At 45.4% G+C, this 23,089-nt stretch overlaps 1 protein-coding gene across 1 annotated transcript in view; it reads right to left on the bottom strand.

Annotated features, from left to right (window-relative positions):
* Positions 1–1,524: 1,524 nt before the first annotated feature.
* LOC140476046 (kelch domain-containing protein 2) overlaps positions 1,525–23,089 on the bottom strand; it is a 38,737-nt gene continuing 17,172 nt past the window's right edge. Inside the window, exons 3-13 of the mRNA XM_072567991.1 lie at positions 22,809–22,914; positions 20,580–20,705; positions 15,191–15,362; positions 13,785–13,814; positions 12,571–12,693; positions 9,687–9,886; positions 7,132–7,328; positions 5,916–6,007; positions 4,916–4,967; positions 3,172–3,269; positions 1,525–1,816 (exon numbers count right to left, since the gene is read on the bottom strand). Coding sequence (XP_072424092.1) covers positions 1,620–1,816; positions 3,172–3,269; positions 4,916–4,967; positions 5,916–6,007; positions 7,132–7,328; positions 9,687–9,886; positions 12,571–12,693; positions 13,785–13,814; positions 15,191–15,362; positions 20,580–20,705; positions 22,809–22,914 — 1,393 coding nt within the window. The 3' untranslated portion in view covers positions 1,525–1,619. The remainder of the gene's footprint in view (positions 1,817–3,171; positions 3,270–4,915; positions 4,968–5,915; positions 6,008–7,131; positions 7,329–9,686; positions 9,887–12,570; positions 12,694–13,784; positions 13,815–15,190; positions 15,363–20,579; positions 20,706–22,808; positions 22,915–23,089) is intronic.

Raw genomic sequence — 23,089 nt, 5'->3', positions numbered from 1 at the left:
ATCCTGTAACTTCTGCAAAATTCCAGAGGCCAAGGTTCCTTTTGGTACCCAGACCTGCTCCAGCTGTTGTCATACCCCCATCTCTGATCACAGACCAAGTTTTAATTTCCTAGTTTGAGGATTATGCCCACCATCTGGAATAAAGTGTCCAGCTACCTTCCCCTTCCTGATGTGATGCAACGTCTACAGCTGGGACTCCAGTCCCTCAACTCTGATCTGAAATTCTTTAAACTGCAAACACTAACTATAGATATGCTCGCTCCCAATCACCGAGTCCAGCAGCTTTCACATGTTCCAGGAGCAACACATCACCTATCCTGCCATCATTACCACACTGGAATTAATTTACTAATTATACTAGATTCCCACTCTTTATGTTTAATATTAAAAAGCATTGTAAAAGACACCAGTTTCCTAAATACCGAACTAGTTATTTAAGAAAAAGGAAACATTGAACACCTCAAAACAAACTGAAGATCTTACCTTTACTTCAAAGAATAGAAATGCTTAGCATCCAGTGCTCTGGGCCAAGTGCTGCAAAGTGGGACTAGGGTCGTTTTTTGCCCGTGCAGCCACAACAGGCCAAAGGGCCTCTTCTGTACTATATGATTGTATGAAATACTCACTAATTCTATTCACAAATTAGTTTCATTCTTTGCATTCATGTCACATTGTGGTTTGTGACATCGCTCCACCATTGGTCTCACTGCAAGTCATCCTCTTGAGCTATGACTTCTATCCTTTCCCATTCTAGAGAGTTTACATCCTGCAGTAAACCTGAACGAACATCTGTCCCCCTTTTCATCAAATTCCAGTTTCACTCACTCAGACTCAGTCTCACTCAAAGTCTCCTTCACACTAACCATACTGCTTTAACGTTTTGTTTTAATGAAATCACCCTCATCCTTTAAAATTCCAGGAAATACAACCCTAATCTGCATAATATCAGCTTGTAATTTAAACCTGAGTGTTCAGGTATCATTCTGGGAATCTAACACCATAAATCATCCAAAGACAATTTCACCACCCTGTGGTGTGGTGCCTAGAAGTGCTCAGAGTGACTGTGGATATGATCTAACAGGGTTTTGTAAAACTGGGCACAATGTCTGTGAGTATATAACTGGAAGACAGCGGGATAAGATGCAGACTTCATTATTCTTTTTGACCAGTCTTTGGATTGCCTCATAAAACATCTTCAAGAACAATTAAAGAGGAGGTGATAACTTCTAGCCTTGTCAGAACTGTGTAACCAATCAAATTCCAGGAAGAATACTGAAAGCTCCCTCCCTCTTTCCAAAGTCACCGTGTTGCATGTTGGCGTATTCCTACCCATCAGGAACTTGACTGAGAATCACAAACATTGGTCGTTTTAATCCCTTCCAGCTCTTCTGTCCTAACACTCGGATAGTGAGGGTGTCTGAGCACTGCCCTGAGCAGTTGTTCAGGATTATTATTTGGGTTATTAAAACAAGACAACAAAGGCCTCAATTCTAACTTTTAATGATGAAGTGCAAAATTGTTTAGCTATTGGATGGTCAGATGGCTGTTGTCCACATCGCCTGCTCCTAGAGTTTACTGCCACACACTTAGATGGAAGTTATTTTTCAGGAGAGGTTGGTTCAGTCCCCATCCAGCACCATGCCTACTCGGACTGTGTCACTGTAGAATTTCCCAGCGTTGTCCGAGCCCCCAAACACCAGCAGCTTGTGGCAGGACCCTGTGCTGCATCGACTCGAGTTCAGATACACTAGGCTGTGACCTGTCCGTGGCACGGAGCAGAGTATAGGGTGAGACAGACTGCTCCAACTGTAGGTGTCTGGTGAGGGGTGTGTGGGGGGAGGTAGAAGAAAGAATAAGGATTAGACTCAACATGTCTGATGGTCAAATCGTCACAAGATGGATCTCTGTTTTTGCCAAGGTCTCCTCACTAGAACATGCTTGTTTTGTAATCTCAGTCAACAACTCTGAACTGAAACAGTTGCAGTGTGTATATTTGTTCTTTCTGTCTACAAACAGGATCCACTGCGCTCATGAACAGACCTTCCAGACCATTGCTAGTGAACCCGACTGATGACCCTAAATTAGTTGTCAGCATAATCATTTGTATACTCAGGATGACCCAGATATCATCTAATTGCAGACTTACATCCAGTGTGGTGAGGCTGTTTGGGTTATGGTCAGTACCTCACTCTTGTGAACAGCTACAGGGACATGCTGCTTGATACGATCTGCCAACCTTCAGGATGTTGAGCCAACATATCTAGCATCACACTGGCACTAAAATGATGCTTGTGTTGGTTTCTCTTTATTCATTCATGGGATGAGGGTATCACTGGCTAGGCCAGCATTTACTACATATCCCTAACTACCCAGAGGGCAGTTAAGAGTCAACCACATTGCGGTGTGTCTGGGGTCACATGTAAAGCAGACCAGGTAAGGATGGCAGTTTCTTTCCCTGAAGGATATTAGTGACCGAGATGGGTTTTTCTGACAACTGATTCACAGTTATCACTACATTACTAGTTCCACCATCTTCCGTGGCAGGATTTGTACCCAGGTCCCCAGAACATTATCTGGGTCTCTGAATTAACAGTCCAGTGATAATACCACTAGACCATCACCTCCCTTTGTGTATTAGGCACAACATCTTTTTGGTTGAACAGCAGTACCAATTCATAAACTTCAATCATATTGCTACTGCTTAGCAGCAGTGTAAAACTACAGGCTTCACCTATTGCTTAGACTCAAGATACTTTACCCTTCTGAGGTAAACAGGGCACCTTTCAGGACCAAAGGTAACTGTCTTCAGGCCTTTCACGAGTTTACATGAAGAATGATCTGCGCTGTAATGTTCTATGAAGGTCACTATTATCGCACAGGATAACTTTGACATGCCTTATTTCAGTATGATGTCTGCACGTGAAAAAATGGCCAACCTATTCATGTGTGGCAATGTAGGAATTCCAGCATGAAATGTCTGTCAGAGTCATCAGTCAACAACACAAGATGAGAGATAAGGAGAAACAAACTAAAAGATTTATACAGCTCCAGAAACAACAATAAATGGGAGCTTTAAATCCATAGGACAATCACACAGAAAGACAGACAGACACAGAGAGAGACAATGACAATCAATGGCTTTGCAGCTAGAGGCTACATCCTTGGCCTTACCTATATTGAAGATGAACAAATCCTGCAGGGCTCCGCTCAGATTATGCCCTCCGCTGATCAGTATCTTGTTACCACACACAGGAACAGCAGCATGGCAGCTAGAAGAAAGAATTGCTTTGTCACAGCATCTTTCACAACACCCAGGCACTCCAAACAACCTTGGATCCAACGCAGCAAACTGAGAGATTATAACACCCTCCAACCAGATTTTAAAGCTTAATTCCTCCTGCAGTGTACCTTCCCCAATAGGGAGGCAACAGTCCAGTGGTATTATCATTAGACTGTTAATCCAGACACCAAGGTCATGTTCTGGAGACCTGGGCTCGAATCCCACTACAGCAGGTGGTGTAATTTGAATTCAGTAAAATCTGGAAATAAAAGCCTAAAGATGATCACGAATCCATTCTTGGAAAAACCCATCTGGGTCATGAATGCCCTTTAGGGAAGGAATCTGCCTTCTTTACCTGGTCAGGCCTTACATATGACTCCAGACCCACAGCAATGGGATTGACTCCTAGCATTTAATGCCCAGAGGGCAGTTGTTTTTTAGCCAGCGATACCCTCATCCTGTGAATGAATAAAAACAACGTACAGCACAGGATTAGATACAGAGTGAATAAAGTGGTCAAGAGGGTATATGGTACGCTTGCCTTCACCAGTCAGAGCAAGTCAGGTTGCAGCTGTATGGAACTTTAGGGAGATCACACTTGGAATACTGTATGCAGTTCTGGTCAGCACACCATCAGAAGGGTGTGAGGCTTTGGAGAAGGTACAGAAATAGTTTGCCCAGATGTTACCAGGTTGAGGGTATTAGCTATAAAGGAGACATTGTACAAACTTATTTTGTTTTCACTTTAATGTCAAAGGGTGAGATGTTTAAGGTTAAAGGAGGTACATTTAAAGGAGATGGGAAAGGAAGTTTTTTTATTAAAATGCAGAGAGTGGCAAGTGCCTGGAAAGTGAAGGCAGATACAATAGCAATGTTTAACAGCAGCCTTGACAGACACACAAACAGGCAGGGATATGGACTACAAAGAGGCAAAAGGTTTTTAGTTTAGAAAGGCAGTCTTGGTGGGCTGAAGGGCCTGTTCCTGTGCTGGACTGTTCTTTGTAAAGTGTTGTGACAGTCTCCATCAAACACTCCCAGGACAGGGACAGCACAGGGTTAGATACAAAGTAAAGCTACCTCTACACTGTCCCCAACAAACACTCCCAGGACAGGGATAGTACGGGGCCCCAAACTTTTCCTGAGCACAGATTAGGTGGAGTCAAATCACATTATTCAACTCCAATATCATGCCCACATCCAGATTTTGGGAAACACAACCAAACATAATGCTGTCACTGGATTAGTGGTGCTGGAAGAGCACAGCAGTTCAGGCAGCATCCAAGTAGCTTCGAAATCGACGTTTCGGGCAAAAGCCTTCATTCCTGATGAAGGGCTTTTGCCCGAAACGTTGATTTCGAAGCTCCTTGGATGCTGCCTGAACTGCTGTGCTCTTCCAGCACCACTAATCCAGAATCTGGTTTCCAGCATCTGCAGTCATTGTTTTTACCGCGATAATGCTGTCACTGTTTGCTTTATGAATCTACACTGGCTATCCTGTATGGTCTGTCAGTGAGACCAAGTATAAAGAGCAAGGATCGGACCAGTGCCAGTTCACAGCTTTCAGACTCTCGAGCTGTGCATTTCTCCCATCGCCCTCCTGAAGTGTCCATGTCAATGTTCCTCAATGGTCCTTACCATCGTGGCGAAGGAGGGGCTTGACCCTGGATGTTAATGTACTCCATGAAGCCTAGAAGAAACAGGCAGTGTCAGTTCAGAAACAAATCAACTTGCAGAGTATTCTTCAACTGAAAATACAAGCAGTCCCCTCTTCCACCACGCCCTGCACCAAGCCACGACAACCCCAGACAGTACCAGTCACTCAGATGGCTGGATGATGTTAAATGGAGATCACTTCACAGAGTAGTGCAATTCTCCACCTCGACCCCCAGTAAGGTTGTTGGGATTGGCAATCAACTAAAAGTTTCAAAATAGCTTTTACTTCGCAAAAAAAAACATTAAAGGTCACAGAAACACGTGGGGACATGGAGTTCAGATTTAGATCAGCTGTAGACAGATTGAATGATGAAACATGTTAAAGGGGCTGATGAGACTTCAGCTGTTCCAGTTTTCCGAATCAGGAATCCTGGTGACAGCATCAATGATACGATTCCACTGAGTTACTGTTGACAAACCAACAGCCCCAAGATCACCTCTACCGAGACCAGGCTTTTATTTCCAACATCTTAAAACCAGAATTCAGATTTTCAAACTGTCTGTGGTTACACGCCTGTTTCCCTGAGTTTATGATGATCAGTGCACCCTCGTACTCTAAGGTGGCCAATGTTTCTATCGTACACACAGACACACACGCACACATACAGACGTGAAGTCTAGACCATGTAAAACATTTGTTCATAAAATTAATGCAAATAGCTCTAATTTTGGACCACACAATTCAGGTTGATCAACCTCATCAAGTAACCATCGACATCGTTCCCTTCATTAGCCCATCCCATAATTTTGTCTTTTGTGAAAAGTTCTCAACTCCTTTTCCTATCCCCAGAACAAGTCGTTTTTACCTTTGGAAGTCCCTTCCAGGGGACTCCAATCTATTACAGGGGCCAATCTCCAAGGAGTGAGTTTCTGATAGCCCCTCCCACCCTGTTCTTAAGCCTGAAATCTGGAGTTTCCTCACCAAGATCCAACATGTGAAGATCGTTCAGGAACACTCTGCTCCGACTGCCACCAAACAGGATGAGTTTATCTCGCAGGAGAGTGCCGGAGTGACTGAGAGAAAAAGAGAGACACACAACAAGGGAGAAACAGAAACATCTGCTGAACCACCACCATTCGCAACCGGCATTCCCTGTGGCTACGCTGCAGAATTCCTGGAAAGTAGAATTTCCATCTCGATATCCCACTGCCCCAGACACCAAACAGGTGCACAGACTCCCATCTCACTGACCTGCCCAGGAGGTAGTGGTATCTACTCTGGTCTAGAGGGACCATGACCATCGAAATCAGAATGCTGTGGGTTTAAATCCCAACCCATTCACCAGATCCACATTCTGACCCCAAAGAACCACATTTCACATGAGACCTGACATCAAGCTCCCATCGTCTCCCTCAGGAGGATAGAGGGGATGCCACAGGCTCCATTCAAACAGCAGGGGAGATGCCTTTGGAGTCCTCGGGTGAACCTCAACTAATATCACAAAGGAGGAGGAGAAGGATATGGAGTTAATATCCCTTCACTGTTTGTTTGCAAACTGGCTCAGACACAAAACAGCAAGTGAACCGAACCAAGCCAACCATAGCAAGCAGCGAGTAACTCCCCTCCCAACTCCCCAAAACCTGTCCACCATCGACAAGGCACAGATCAGGAATGGGATGGAATCCTCCCCACTTTTCCTGGATTGGGACAGTTGTAACAACACTCAAACTCGACACCATCCAGGACATGGACTGCAGCGGTTCAAGAAGGAAGCTCACTACCACCTTCTCAAGGACAACTCGGGATGGTCAACAAACACTGGCCCAGTCAGCAACACCCATATCCCAACAGTGAATGAAACAAAAGCAGACCAAATACCCTGGAACTAAACAAAGACAAGATTAAGCAAAGTGATCTTAAAGATATCAGATTGCTGTTAAAAACCCATGACTGATGTCCTTCAAGGAAGGAACCTGGCACCAGGGTGCTGATCTATGTGACTCCAGTCTCCATGCCCATATGGGGTTGATGTTCTCATCCTCTGAAGGGGTTCTGGTTCAAGCAGCAAGGGTAGCCCCTGTGCTCAGGGCAAACTGGGGGTGGGTATTAAATGCTGGCTCCTCCCGTATTCTGACTAAACCAGACTGATGCCAACACTCCCAGCACCCTGCCACGCTAGATCGAGAGGGTGACTCACCCATAGCGAGGGAGGGGCCTGTCACCCACCACGATAGGCTGGTACCAGATCTCATGCTCAGCGTTGAAGATGTACAGGGTGTTGCTGCAGCTTTCTTTGGTCAGTGGCGCTCGGCAAAGTAACCCACCAAATACAAAGAGTTCCCGATGGAAGACCACCGCACTGTGATAGGCCAGTGAGGGCACCTTGCCCCTCCCCTGGGAGAGCAGAACGATTCCATTAAATCTCAGACAGATAATACAACAAGGACACAGCAGGTTCAAGAGACTTTAGACAAAAACAAAACATCAAGTTACACAACATGACATTAGGGCAGATAACTGGACACTGAATTAAAGAGGAAGGCTTTAAGTTACATCTTAAAAAGAGGAAAGAGGTAGAAGGGTGTTCTGAGGGAACTGTAGACATTGGCCGTCAGCAACTGAAGACACTGAGGTGATCAAAACCGAGGATGCCCAAGAGAGGGAGGAGCTGATGGCCTAGTGATATTCGCCCTAGACTATTAACCCTGAGACAAGATTATGTCCTGAGGACCCAATCTGAAGTCCCACCACAGCAAACAGTGGAATCTGAATTCAGTAAAAATCTGGAAGCAAGAATCTAATGGCGACCATGATATCATTGTCAAATTGTCAGGAAAAACTCAGCTGGGTCACTAATTCCCTTTAGGGAAAGAAACTGCCATCTTTACCTGGTCTGGTCTCCATGTGACTCCAGACCCTCAGCAATGTGATTGACTCTTAACTGTCCTCTGGGTAATTAGGGATGGGCAATAAATGCTGGTCTCATCCCGTGAATGAATTTTAAATAGGCAAGAATCAGAGGAAGACAGATCTCAGAGGCCTGTGGGGGAATAGGTAGGACCATCAAAAGCCTTGAGAAAGATTGCATCGATACAAGTCATCTGACAGATTTACCAAATTGTGGAATTGTTTATATCCACTGGAGAGTCTTCCACAACTTCAGTTTGACAGTGGATGCTGACCAATGATAGGGAATGAAGTATCTACCCTCAGGTTCTTGATGAGCGAATACAGTCACTGAAGTAGCATTTATAACACATCTACCCGAGAGTGATAGACAGACCGGGAGTGGGGGATGGGGGACACCACCCTCTCAATAACCACCTTCCATGTAAGTGACCTCACAGCTTCCAGAGTTTCAGGTGAGGAGCCAGGTTCCTCTTAAAGGAGTTGACGGTTTCTGCCTCATCCACCAAACCAGGCTGTGAATGCCATGCAGCCACTACCTTCTGAGCAGGTGATAGTCTCACGCCCACAACTCATTCCAATGACCTTAAATCTGTGCAGCCGAGAGAGTGGTGCTGGAAAAGCACAGCAGCTCAGGCAGCATCCATGGCGATGACCTGCTGTGCTTTTCCAGCACAACACTCTTGACTCTAATCTGCAGTCCTCACTTTCACCTAGTTGATTTTAACCTCACTGTGAAGCTTCTAACAAGGATGCCTACCTTGAAGAAGTTCTCCTCCTTTCTCTACAAAGATCTTGGAGTCTCTCTCTCATTGCAACTCCCAGGTTGCTTCCTCTGCCCTGAAGCTCTTCAGCCACGTCCTGAAACAGGGTCACTACCACAGCCACATCTCCCTCCTCAGTGCCTGCCTATGGAACCGACTCATCCCAAACCAACTCTTAGACCAATGCAATTTGGATCAGGATACTGCCTGACCTGCTGTGGTTTTCCTCTCTACTCATCTCCAGTATCTGTAGACCTCACTTTCACCCTTAAAATCTATGGGGCCTGGTAAAGGAGCTGTCCACTCGGGAGACAGGTCTTCCCCATGCAGTCTGTATAAGGCCCTCATCACCTTTTACACTTCAACTGTACAATGGGAGAGCATCATCCAAACAGCTTCTTTTCCCCCATTCTTCAACATTTACACACATTGGGAGGTGGGGGGGGTCGGGGTGGTGGATACACAATTGCCTTTGATAATCTGATAAATGTGAGGTGAGCAAGACAAGGGAGCTCTCAATGAATGAAGGACACTAGGAAGCTCTTGGAGGGACCTTGGCGTGCTTTATCCCCAGATCCCTGAAGGTGGAAGGACACATTTGTCTAAGGAGGTATACGAGACACTTGCCTTTATCTGTCAAGGCATCGAATGGAAGAGCAGGGAGGTGGTGTTGGAGCTGTACAGGACTTTGGTGAGGCCACAGCTGGAGTACTGTGGGTAGTCCTGGTCCCCACACTATAGGAAGGATATGACTGATGGAGGATGTGCAGAGGAGATTCACCAGGATGTTGCTGGGTATGGAGCAGTTCAGCAATGAAGAGACACTGGCTAAACTCAGGGTGCTTTCTTTAGAGCAGGGAAAACTGAGGGGGGTTGGAGAAGGGATTATAATACTCAGAGGGCACAAGATGTGCAGAGAGAGAGAGAGAGAGATGGATGAAGGAAGACAGTTGGAAATTAAAGAGCATTGGATGATTGAAAGTGGAAAGAACTGGAGGAGATGGAGGTCAATGTGAGGTAGTGTGTTTAGTCTGTGTGAGGAGCCATTTCCTTTGGTATTCAAACAACTGCTCCTACTTACAATTACAGAAGACCACTTCCAGGTCAAAGTATCCAGAACGTAAACATTATCGAAGCATTGCTCATCTTTCACCCCTCCGAAAATGTAGATGCGTTTGGTGTCAGGATCAAAGGTGGCAGAGTGACCACAGACACGTCGAGGAACTGGAATGGTCTTTGCAGAGGTCGTCTCCAAGGGAAACCAGAAATTCTCACCATTATCTGCTCAAAGTTCAAACCAAGAACACATCAATGTAGAAGAAAAAAAACTCTATTCCCTTTGGAATAAAGGCCAACATTCCATTTGCCTTTCTTGTTTCCCAAGGATCTCAGATGCTAGCTTTTGGTGATTCATGAATGAAGATTGCTAAATCCCTCTGTCTGCAGCCTTTCTCCCACCTCTTTGTGTCATCTACAAACTTTGTGATAGTACATTCACTTTCCTCATCCAAGTCAATACAGATCTTGTCAATAATTGTGGGCCCAGCACTGATCCCTGTGGAATTCCTCTTGTTACAGGTTGCCATCCTGAAAACGTTCCCTTATCCCCATTCCGTCTTCTATGAGTTAGCCAATCCTCTATTCATGCTGGTACACTATCTTCAACACCATGGGGTCTTAGAAGTATCATAATGTGTGGCACCTTATCAAGTGCTTTTTGAAAATCCAAAAATATTACATCCACTGCTTCCCCATTTTCTATCCTGCTTGTTACCACCTCAAACAATGTAGTAAATGCATTAGGTGTGATTTCCCCCTTCATGAAGCCATGCAGACTCTGCTGGATTATATGTATATACAGCTAAATGATCTGCTACTACAACCTTTATAACAGACTCTGACATTTTCCAATGACAGACCTTAAACTAACTGGCATATGGTTACTTGCTTTATTTTTGTCTTCCTCCCATTTGAAACAAAAGGTGTTACACTGACAGTTTTCCAATTCGTTTGGACTTTGTCAGAATCTAAAGATTCCTGGAAGATTACTCCCAGTACATCCACACTCTGTAGCTACTTCCACTCACATTCTAGAATGCATCTAAATCAGGTCTGCAAGACTTTACTGGGAGTGTGAGGGACCTGGTGGGTCCGAGATTTGCTTAGGGGAGGATTGAAGACCACTGAAGAACCCAGCAACCAATGGTGGTGATGGGGGGAACAGGAGGAATTGTGAAGGATTACTTATGGTTAGAATCTGTGGACTGCCACCCTATAACTTATAGTTAAAACACTAATCCCTTTGTAAAACTCTCTCTACACACAAACATCCAGAATCAAAATACAGATCTGAAAGTAGAGCGTTCCTATGAAACTACTCATAAGCTGAAACAGTGTAAAGGAAAGAAGCAATTCCCATTAAATTTAGGAAAACATTTTGAGCGTTCCCAGACCCAAACAAATCCTACCAAATAAAACACACAAAACCTAAACAAATACTAACATACAGTAAAGGCCAGAGGTTGGGGTAGTAGGAGGTTCAGGAAACCTTAGGACATAGCTTGCTAACGAATCACAAAATAAATGGAGGTAAAGCACAGATGCTCTCAGACACAGTTCAAAGCTGATGCTGGCTGTAGTTCCTAGGGAAAGTGCTTGGTGGCGCCACACTCACTGCACATGCTTTTTTTGTAAAAGTGAAAATCCTCTTTCAGTTAGCGAAAACAGACACTAAAGTAGGTCATTTGTAAAAGCGAACTGGCATGAGAATGCTCAAAATGCGGGGGATATCTGTAAAACATTGATGTTATGAAATAAAGGGATTAAAATTACTTGGAAGGGAGCTGGTTGGTACCAGTCCTCAGGATTTGATGGGCTGTGCCTTTTGTTTCCAGAGTCCTTCAGTTCTCTCATCTTTTCCTTCAGACTCTTTCGCTTCTTCACAGGGGGCACAGAGTGACTGGGTCACAAATGATAAAAGTCTCTGACTTATTGGGTAAAAGCCACAGCTTACAGCAACCGCTGGCAGAAAACAACTGACTTTGTGTAGCTTTTGTAGACAGAGGGGGGCGGGGGATATCGCATCCATTCCAAAGGCTTCTTACTGTCTCGAACATATCCACACGCTGTTCAGTTACCCAGGGTCCAGACAGCTGTCATCAGGCTGATGACCTTCACCTTTGGAATCCAAGACTGGTCACAGGTGCACAGACTAATCAGCTACACGTTGCCAGCCGAATGTTGCTTTGTAAACATGACCTGGTGCTGTGCCATTTCTTTGCACGTCCCCCTCCCCACTAAATGTTTGCAAAGCAACACAACATACAATGAGGTTCAGTAACTTGCTTTTTTAAAAGCAGGTACAGAAATTCTTCCCTCAGGCCTCTCTTGTAAAATAATCCTTTTCCCAGTTGAGCCCACAAAAAGAAAGAAAAATAAAGACAGTTTTTATTGTGATACAAGTCCACCTGGCTCACTACTGCAATCCTTACCTGGTCTAGTCCACATGAGACTTTAGACCCACAGCAAGGTGGTTGACTCTAAATGGCCCCTTGAAAAGGCAAAGCTAATTACTCAGTTCAAGGGCAGTTAGGGATGGACAATAAATACTGGCCCATCCAGCAATACCACATCAAGAATGCAAAAGGTCACAACAGCATTTTGGGGTTGAGTGTGCCCTTTTGTTAGTTTGAATTGAATTTGGAGATTCTGTTCTCTTGTTTTGGACTGCCCTGAGGGGTAAAGTAGTTCCTTTCTATTAATCCTATTAAATCTTTTCATCATCTTAACTGTTCAATTAGATCACTTCAATAAATTTAATTTTGAGACTGAACAGATCACAGACAGAATCTTGGAGACTGTTGTCAGTTGAACTCTCCATCACTGGAAGCTCAATCGTCACTACCTCCTAACTGCATGATGCCCAAAGCCAATCGCAGTTTCTCCAGTTCCCGGATGTCACTCACCGAGCTCCAACCTCCACAGACCATCTTTACAGTAGCTCTTCGGTCCCCTCTCCCCTCCAATCAGAATGGCTGTTTCTGGGTCACTCAGGCACAGTGTGTGATTCCAGCGTGGGCTTGGACAGGCTACAAAACAGCAAGAGAGGGACATCTCCGCAGTCAGTTACTGAACGAGCGAGCGAGAGAGGGGTCACATCAGGGTGCTTGGGAATCACAGGGGTTTCCCAGGAACCAGAGCTTTCCCTTCCCTGGAAAAGTTAACAGGTGGCAGGATGAGCTGATGGCATAGAGTCTGATTCCATTCAGGGATGTACTCCTCCACGTGAAACAGAACCCGATTGACCAATCACATGAACAGCTTGTACCAAGTGCCACTAAAGGCTGCTCAGTGACTCTCAGGAAGTTTACTGACCCAACTGTGACAGCAATCCACAGCTGAACAGGTCACAGGAAGTTTCATTAAGGTTTAGACATTGTTTTGGTGTTAAAGAGACACTTAGAAGAAAAAACTGTGAGGAAGATGGCATGGGACTCTAAAAGGACATTGACAAGTTGGTGGTGTGGATGAAGAGGGAGCAGATGAGGTTCAATGCAGAGAATTGTAGGGCAATGCACTTTGGTCGAAGAACATTGAAAGACAATATAAAACAGGGGAACCATTGTAAAGGGGCGAGTGCAGGGTCAGAGGGAGCTGAGTGCAGATGTGCACAGATCATTAAAGGAGGCAGGACTCCTTCACAGGCTTGGAGGGCCGAAGGGCCTGCTCCTGTGCTGTAATTTTCTTTGACCCGGGGAGAGAGCAGTAAATAAAGCACACAGTCCTCGGCTTTATACATAGAGGCATGGAGTTCAAGAGCAGGGAGGTGATGGTGGGTTTGTACAAGACCCTTGTTAGCCCCCAACTGGAGTGTTGTGTACAGTGTCTTTTCCCAAGGGGACTGAATTACTCCCTTTGGGACTAACGTTACTGCATAATGTCCATTCAAACGGCACAGACCCAGACCCAGTGTCTAGAAAGTGAGTGAATTATGGAGACTGTCATATTCACAGCACAATCACATTCAAAGCACAAGCTAAACGTTTCCCAGCAGGTTACGAGCAAGTCCACAGGTAGCAGGGTACACCTCCCCCCCTCGGCCCCCTTCCCACCCTCGACACCATGGTTAAAGGGAAGCTTCTTTGATTTAGTCTGATATTTAGAATCAGTGCTTGCTCACCTTTCAGTCTTCTCACACCAGCATCACTACCTAGGACAGAAACAGGAACAACAGTCAACTGTCATCCCTCCATCCCACAATATATTATTTAACGTGGCAACGTGCCAAATCTTCAGCCAGCCCTGTGTGGTCAGGGGCTTAGTCTGGGACATTTGAAGGTTTGGAAACTCCCAGATCACCGAATTTTCAAAAGGCTGTTCTTCCCTACAATGGAGGGAACTGTCCCCCTTTCCTTCGACAAATACATTTCAGTTTGGAAGTTTTCAACCAGCACTCCTACCTCCCCCAGAATCCAAAACGCTTAGCGAGAGCTTCTCATAGTCATTCCCTTCCGTGTGAAGGAGTTTCCTGATATTACCCATGAACAGTTGGGCACAAGTTGGAGTTTGTAACCATTTTCCCCCTTAACCTGGGCTGCTCCCCCTTCCCACCTCCTCAAAACAAACCTACAGTCTATCAACTCCTTTGACCATCTGGAACATCTCCATTAGATGGTCCTTGGGGCAGGTGACCTCCCATGGCCACACCATCTACTCAACAGAACCAACCATAGCTTCACCGACAAAAGCAGAAATTGCTGGAAAAACTCAGCAGGTCTAGCAGCATCTGTTGAGAAAGAAAGCAAAGTTAATGTTTTGGGTCCAGTGACCCTTCTTCAGAACTGACCGTAGCTAGGAAAAGATTGATATATATTAAAGATGGGGTGGGGGTTGGATGAAGAGTAAACAATAGGTAGAGATGGAGCCCAGAGAGAGAAGATCAGTTGAGCAGACAAAGGAAGGGGAAACAGTCAGCCTGGGAGAATAAATGGGTCCATTAGCGACAGATTGTTTGTGATAAAAGCCCATGTGATAACAGGGCCTGGTGTGTGGGGGTTGGGTAAGGACTTGGGAGAAGGTGCTGAGGCCCTAAAGTGAAACTGGAAGAACACCACCTCACTTTTCACTTGGACACCCTGCAGCCTTCAGGACTCAATATTGAGTTCAACAGTTTTAGGGCCTGAGCACCTTTTCCCACGTCCTTCCCCCTAACCCCCACACACCAGGCCCTGTCATCACACGGCCTAATACCACAACCATCCCATTGTCAGCCATTAACGGTCCCCATAAGCAGCTGTTCATTCTCCCAGACTGACCCTGGCCCATTCCTTTGTCTACCCAACTGTTTGTCTCGCTGAGCTCCATCTGCACCTATTACTCCCCTCCCCCAACCCAACCTTCAGCATACATACCAACCTTTTCCTAATCACAATCAGTTCTGAGGAAGGGTCACTCAACCCAAAACATTAACTCTGATTTCTCTCCACAGATGCTGGCAGACCTGCTGAGCTTTTCCAGCAATTTATGTTTTTGTTTCTGATTTAGAACAGCTTTGGTTTTTAAAAAAAATATTATTCACAGCTCCACCTAGCTCGTCGGAAGAAACTGTCTCTTTTCCAGAAGAGTCTGTGTCCTTTCCAGAGGAGTCCGTGTCCCCTAACGGAGCAGGAAATGGTGCCCGAGGACAGGAAGCCTCCTCCATCTTCAGGGTGAAATTCAGGCTCCTGTCTTGCTGTAGATGGGCATGGCCCACTCGAGGCTGCAGACAGGACCAAGATGTTAGTGTAGAACCACACATCACCCCTTCACCACTCCCCCATACCACCTCCCCCGGAGATTTCTGGGTTTCCTACACAGACTGGCTAAAAGGTTTGACTGGGAGTATTCCCCAGGAAGGAGAGATTGGAGGTGGAGGGCTGTAGCACAGATTCACGACAGTGGGACCACATTTGTAGGAGTTAAGTTATAAGTAAGGTGTGTACAATCTAAACTCTAATCCCTTGAGGACATAAAATTAAAGGATGACCAAATTGAAGGTGATCAAAGACGTTACAAGGATAGAGAGAGAGAAAATGTTGTTTTGGCTGGGGATAGCAGGAGCAAAGTTCAAGCATAGAGATGTACAGCACAGAAAGAGACCCTTCATTCCCACTTGTCCATGCTGACCAGATATCCCAACCTAATCTCGTCCCACCTGCCAGCACCGGGCCCATATCCCTCCAAACCTTTCCTATTCATATACCCATCCAGATGCCTTTTAAAGATGCCATTGTACCAGCCTCCACCACATCCTCTGGCAGCTCATTCCATGCACGCACCACCCTCGACATGAAAATGTTGCCCCTCAGGTCCCTTTTATATCTTTCCCCTCTCCCCTAAACCTATCCCCTCTAGATTTGGTCTCCCCTATACCAGGGAAAAGACCTTGTTTATTTATCCTATCCATGCCCCTTATGATTTTATAAACCTCTACAAGGTCACTCCTCAGCCTCCGACGCTCCAGGGAAAACAGCCCCAGCCTTTTCGGCCTCTCCCTGTAGCTCAAATCCTCCAACCCTGGCAACATCCTTGTAAATCTTTTCTGAACCCTTTCCAGTTTCACAACACCCCTCTTATATCAGGGAGACCAGAATTACAAGCAATATTCCAAAAGGGGCCGACCACTGTCTGTACAGCATCAACATGACTGTCTATACTCAGTGCTCCGAACAATAAAGGAAAGCATACCAAGTACTTCCTTCACTGTCCTCCACTTTCAAAGGAGCTATGAACCTGCATTTCAAGTGTCACAAAGCTAGTTCTTTTTGTTTAGAAAAGCTGTTCCTTGGCTCAAGGAGACTCTGTCCTTTTTTCAAGGTGTGGTGTATATTAATGACGTGATGATTTTTCGTCACTCATGGAAGGAACATTTACAGCATTTATCAGACTTGTTTGATCGACTTCAGAAGGCAGGCTTGGTGGTAAACCCTGTTAAAAGTGAATTTGCCAAAGCCCAAGTCACCTTCCTGGGCCGTGTTATTGGACACGGACAAATGGCCCCACAAGATGAGAGAACAAAAATAATCGGGGAATTTTCCCACACAGTCAGTCAACAAACAAAAACAGTACTACAGTCCCTGGGATTGAGTGGATTTTATCCGAAAGTTTGTGCCGAACTTTAGCAGTGTGGCTGCTCTACTCACCGAATTGTTAAAAAAGGGCAAGAAGCTTCAGTGGACAGTGGACTGTCAAAAGGCACTTGACAGACTAAAAACTGTGTTACCCACTGCCCCAGTATTAGCCACACCGGATTACACAAGCCTTTCAACATGGCTATCGATGACAGTGGTGTGGGGGTCGGTGCGGTGCTCCTGCAGGAGGATGACGAGGGAATAGAAAGACCCATCGGATATTTTTCCAGGAGGTTGAACGTTCATCATCAGAAATATTCAACGGGGCGGGAGGGGGGGGGGGGGGGGGGGGGAAGAAAAAAAAAAGACTGAGCTTGGTGTTGGCATTACAACATTTCAGTTTATATGACCAGCAACGCATCTGAGACAATCATATACACCAATTTGTGGAGAAATTTCAGGACAAGAATGTCAGTCTGTTCAGATGGATCTTGTTGTTGCAGCCATTCACTTTGTCAATTGTGCAGGTGACAGGTCACAGAAACGCGATTGTCGATGCGTTACTGAGACTTGAATGAGATATGGAGGAGTTCAGTGGTGGGTATACCTTGCCCTGAATTTGCAGGAGGTTCTGCATGTTTATAGTTAGTATAGTATATATGTGTGTTTAAACTACTAACCGGGGTTTTGAAGAGTTAAAAATGAAGCCATCTTTTGGGATTGATGGGTTTTATTTTACAAAAGGAGGGAGGTGTCACAAAGCTAGTCCTTTTATTTCCAAAATGCTGTTCCGTAGCCCAAGGAGACTCTGTCCTTGATTTTTTTTCCAGAGGGCAATAAATTGAGCCAGGCTTCGATCAGTTGGTTTGATACAGAGATGATAAGGATTTTGAGAGGCCTTTTGTTTATATGTAAACTGATGAGACTGCAGGCCAATGTGGTCATGTTTTAGAAGTGACCTGTATAAAGAGAGGGGAGTGGTCAGCTCTCTAGCCGAGTTGAGCTGGTTTTAGTTCAGTCTTGAACTGGGAAGTTCAACAGGGAGCTGTGTGGAAACGGTCTCTTTTCTGCCCTTCAACTTCAACCTATAAGCATGTGTTCCATTTGTACTGTGTTTTAAAGGGAGTTTGCTTATTGGGATTGTTGGGTGTATTTGGAACAGCATAATTAAATCTAGTTAGATAGGCGGAGTTCTGTCGGGATTCTTTGTTCTTTGTGTTTCATTGTGTATTTCTGTGAATACATTTTTTTGTCTGTTTTAAAATGTAGTAGTCAACCTAGTTATCTTATTCCAGGTAATATTCACTGTACACTTACCGAAACAAATTGCAAAGTTAGGTCTAGGGCTGCCTGCTTAAGAATGTTTTGAGTGATCTGGCCTAGTCCATAACACAAGGTCTCTTCGTTCAGCAACACTCCCCAGGATCTTACCCAGTGTGTAAGTCCTGCTGTGATTTGCTTTTCCAAAACGCAGCACCTTGCATTTCTCTAAATTAAACTCCATCTGCCACTCCTCAGTCCATTGGCCCATCTGATCAAGATCCCATTGTATTCGGAGGTAACCTTCTTCGCTGTCCACTACATCTCCAATTTTGGTGTCATCTGCAAACAAACTAACTATTCCTCCTATGTTCATATCCAAATCATTTATATAAATAATGAAAAGTAGTGGACCCAGCATCGATCCGTGTGGCACACCACTGACCGCAAGCCTCCAGTCTGAAAAGCAACCCTCCACCGCCACCGTCTTCTACCTTCAAGCCAGTTCTGTATCCAAATGGTTAGTTCACCTGGTATTCCAAGAAATATAACCTTGCTAACCAGTCTCCCATGGGGAACGTTGTTGAATGTCTTACTGAAGTCCATATAGATCACGTCCACTGCTCTGCCCTCAATCTTCTTTGTTGCTTCTTCAAAAAACTCAATCAGGTTGACAGAAAACAGTTGACAGAGAAATGGAGGATCATTTGGAGCGGACGCATCCAGATTAGCATGTGTTCTTGGACAAGGCTATCGAAGGATATTGACCTCAGGTGGGAAAATAGAGCAGAGGTATTTATTGATTGAACAACAAACCTAGCTCGAGGGGCTGAATGGCCTGTTCCAGCTGTTTTGAAAGTAACATTTTGTACATACCTTATTAATAGTAGACAAAACCTTTAGATGCTATTAATTGAAGCATTTGGGGGTTACATTCCCCCTCTGACTTGATAAATGAGTCAGGAATCAGACAGATACAAGCTGATCAGGGATCTGTACTGTGCTGTACTGTTCTTCGGCCCACGATGTTGTGCTGAACTTTTATCCTACTGTAAGATCTGATTAACCTACATACCCTACATTTTACTATCTTCCATCTTTCATGAGCCTATCCAAGAGTCGAAGAGTCAGTATGGATGGAAGTCAGAAACAGGAAAGGAGCAGTCACTTTATTGGGAGTTTTCTACAGGCCCCCCAAATAGCAGAGGCAGGGAGGCAGATTTTGGAAAGGTACAGAAGTAACAGGGTGTTGTCATGGGTGACTTTAAATTCCCTAAATGTCGATTGGAACTTTCTTAGTACAAATAATTTGATGGACCAGTTTTGTCAGGTGTGTCCAGGAAGGGTTCCTGATTCAATATGTAGATAGGTCGACTAAAGAGAGGCCATATTGGATTTGGTGATTAGCTGCCAATCAGACCAGGTGCCAGATCTTTGTGGGAGAGCATTTCGGTGATGTGGTGATCACAACTCCCTGACCTTTACTATAGTCATGGAGAGGAATAGGAACAAATGGTATGGGAAAGGGGTTAAGTGGAGGAGGGGGAATTACAAAGCAACTAGACACGAACTGGAGCTCCTAAATTGGGAACAGACATTGGGTGACAAATGTGGAGGTTGTTTAGGGAGCACTTGCTGTCAGTGCTGGATAGGTTTGTCCCACTGAGGCAAGGAAGGGATGGTAGGGTGAAGGGACCTTGGATGACAAGGGATGTGGAGCATCTAGTCAAGAGGAAGAAGGAAGCTTCCTTAAGGTTGAGGAGGCAAGGATCAGACAGGGTTCCAGTGGGTTACAAGGTAGCCAGGAAGGAACTGAAGAATGGACTGAGGAGAGAGAGTGAGAAGGGGGCATGAAAAAGCTTTAGCAGGTAGGATTAAGGAAAACCCCAAGGCATTCTCTAGTTATGTGAGGAACAAGAGGATGGCCAGAGTGAGGGTAGGGCTGATTAGGGACAGTGGAGGGAACTTGTGCCTGGAGTTGGAGAAGGTTGGGGAGGTCTTTAAGAAATACATTGCTTCAGTATTCACGATTGAGAGGGATCTTAACATTTCTGAGGACAGCGTGAAATAGACTGATATGCTCGAACAGATTGAATTTAAGAAGGAGGATGTGCTGAAAATTTTGAAAATCATAAGGAGAGATAAATTCCCCTGGGCCAGACGGGATATACCCAATGTTAGTACAGGAAGTGAGGGAACAGATTGCAGTGCCTTTGCTTTGCATCCTCACTGTCCACTGAAGTTATTCTCTTGTTCAAGAAAGGGAATAAGGATAATCCTGGGAATTACAGATCAGTCTTGTGTCAGTGGTAGATAAAGTATTGGAAAAGATTCTGAGAGAAAGGATTTATGATTACTTGAACAACCATAGTTTGATTAGAGATAGTCAACATGGCTTTGAGAAGGGCAGGTCACATTTCACAAATCTTACTGAATTCTTTGAGGATGCGACAAACACATTGATGAAGGTAGAGCAGTAGATGTGGTATATATGGATGTTAGCAAGGTGTTTGATCAGGATCCCCATGGTAGGGAAGAATTGATTTTGAACACAATCCCACAGGGAAATCACATTTCCAATCCCAAACCTTTTTCCAGGGACTTACGAGTGCAGAGAGACAGGGGAACGATGGACAGAAGTCATCGAGGAGATCAGACAGGAGATCATCAAGGGCGGGGCGAGTCTTCACAGGGACCACTGGAGTGCTGCTCAAGAAATCCACCCGCTTCAACTAGCAAACAAAAATAGATCATTCTTAAACATTCCAATCACAGGACATGGCTGTCCAGCATTTATCGCCCTTCCCTAGTTGACCCTTGAGAAGGTGGGGGTGAGCTGCCTTCTTGAACCGCTGCCGTCCACCTGCTGTGGGTTGACCCACAATACCTTGAGGGAGGGAATTCCAGGAATTTGACCCAGTGACAGTGAAGGAACGGCGATATATTTCCAAGTCAGGATGGTGAGTGACTCGGAGGGGAACTTGCCGGGGTGGGGAGGGGAGCTGTTAGAAGGTGCTGTCTGAGGATCTTTGATGAATGTCTGCAGTGTATCTTGTAGATGGTACACACTGCTGTTACTGAGTGTCGGTGGGGGAGGGAGTGGATACTTATGGATGTGGTGTCAATCAAGCGGCTGCTTTGTCCTGGATGGGGTTGAACTTCAAGTATTGCTGGATCAGAAGAAGGGCTTATGCCTGAAATGTTGATTCTCCTGTTCCTTTGATGCTGCCTGACCTGCTGCGCTTTTCCAGCAACACATTTTTAAGCTCTGATCTCCAGCATCTGCAGTCCTCACTTTCTCCTAGATCAAAAATACTGCCTTGTATTTACATAGCATTTTTCTCAACCACTTTCTCAAGGCTCTTCATAACCAATTAGATACTTTTCAAAGTGCCTCTACCATTCACATGTAGCAAAGTCAGCAGCAAATTTATGCACAGCAAGATCCACAGACAGCACACTGATAATGGTCAGATCATCTGTTTATGTAACATAGCTTGGTATCTAAATACTGCCAGGGGCCCTTTGATAACCACATCGTAATGCCTTGAAAAATCCCACACAACCTTTCACATCCACCTCAGTGTAAAGCTCAGGCCTCAGTTTCACATTGAATGGAGTTGAATTTATTGTCACGTGTACGGAGGCCCAGCAATCTGAAAAACAGCATCTCCAACAATGCAGCACCCTCTATGGGTGGGTTATATCTTGATGGCGATGGCAGTTGTCTGGCATTTGTGTGGCATCAATGTAATTTGCCACCTGTCAGCTCAAGCCTGGATATTGTCCAGATCTTGTTGCATTTGGACCTGGAGAGGACAATTTTCCATATTGTCAGGTAGATGCCAGTGTTGTAACTGCACTGGAAGAGCTTGGCTTGGCAGGGTGGCAAGTTCTGGAGCACATGTCTTTGGTACTATTGCTGGGACCCAAAGCCTTTACAGTATCCAGTGCCACCATCTGTTTCTTGATATCACATGGAATGAAATCAAGTTGGCAGAAGACTGGTATCTGTGATGCTGGGGAAACTGGAGGAGACTGAAATTGATCATCCCTCAGCATTTCTGGCTGGAGATTGCGAGGAATGCTTCAGTCTTACCTTTGCACTGATGGACTGGGCTCTTCCATCATTGAGGATGGGGATATTTGTGGACCCTCCTACTCAAGTGAGCTGGTTAATTCTCCACCAAGATGTGGCAGGACTACAGAGCGAAGATCTGACCTGTTGGTTGCGGGATCACTTAGCTCTATCACTTGCTGCTTATGCTGTTTGGCGAGTGATCCTGTTTGGTGGCTTCACAGGTTGACGCCTCCTCTTCAGGTACACCTGGTGCTGCTGTGGGCATGCCCTCCTGCACTCTCCATTGAGCCAGGGTTGATCCCCTGGCTTGAAGGTACTGGTTGAGTGAGGGATATACCAGGCCATGAGGTTACAGATTGTGCTGGAGTATAGTTATGCTGCTGTTGGTGGCCCACAGCACCTCATGGATACCCAGTTTTGCATTGCCAGATCTGTTCAAAGTCTGTCCCGTTGTGTCACTATCACTTGTCGCGTTGAGCACAGGTGATAGTGCCACACAATTGGTGACACTAGGAAGCTGAAGACGAATTTTTTTAAAAACTAGGACAGAGCAGGGAGTGTGGAACTAATTAGACAGCACTTTCCAAGAGTCACCACCTAATAAAAGGGATGAATGGCCACCTTCTGTACAGTGAAAATGTATGATTCAAAGTGGCCACCTGCTCTCCCAATGTAACAGGCAGGAGTGTTTTACATTTAGGAACTCAGCACTCACAGCCCTTACTGCAGTTGGTGTACCCACCTCATTACCTACCTGTCCACTGAGGATCAGAGAGAGTGTGCCATGGCCCCCCCTCTCAGCGTTGGTGTTGGCAGCTGCCATCAGGTCTGTCCTCCACTCTCCCTGCCACACCAGACACCTAAGGAAAACAAAACAAGACTACCTCTCACTCGAGACGCAGAGACACTGGTCACAACTTTACGTGAGCCCACACTCGCTCCACACACACTGTTCACCATTCTGTCACCTGCAAAAAGATTTCACTTCTTAAAGCCTTACTGGCTGTGTCCTCATACACAGCATGTCCCATTGAC

The sequence above is a fragment of the Chiloscyllium punctatum genome, chromosome 4 (assembly GCF_047496795.1).
Source record: "Chiloscyllium punctatum isolate Juve2018m chromosome 4, sChiPun1.3, whole genome shotgun sequence".
Taxonomy (NCBI): domain Eukaryota; kingdom Metazoa; phylum Chordata; class Chondrichthyes; order Orectolobiformes; family Hemiscylliidae; genus Chiloscyllium; species Chiloscyllium punctatum.
The sequence above is the reverse complement of the archived record's forward strand: the minus strand, read 5'-3'. Positions and strand labels throughout refer to the sequence as shown.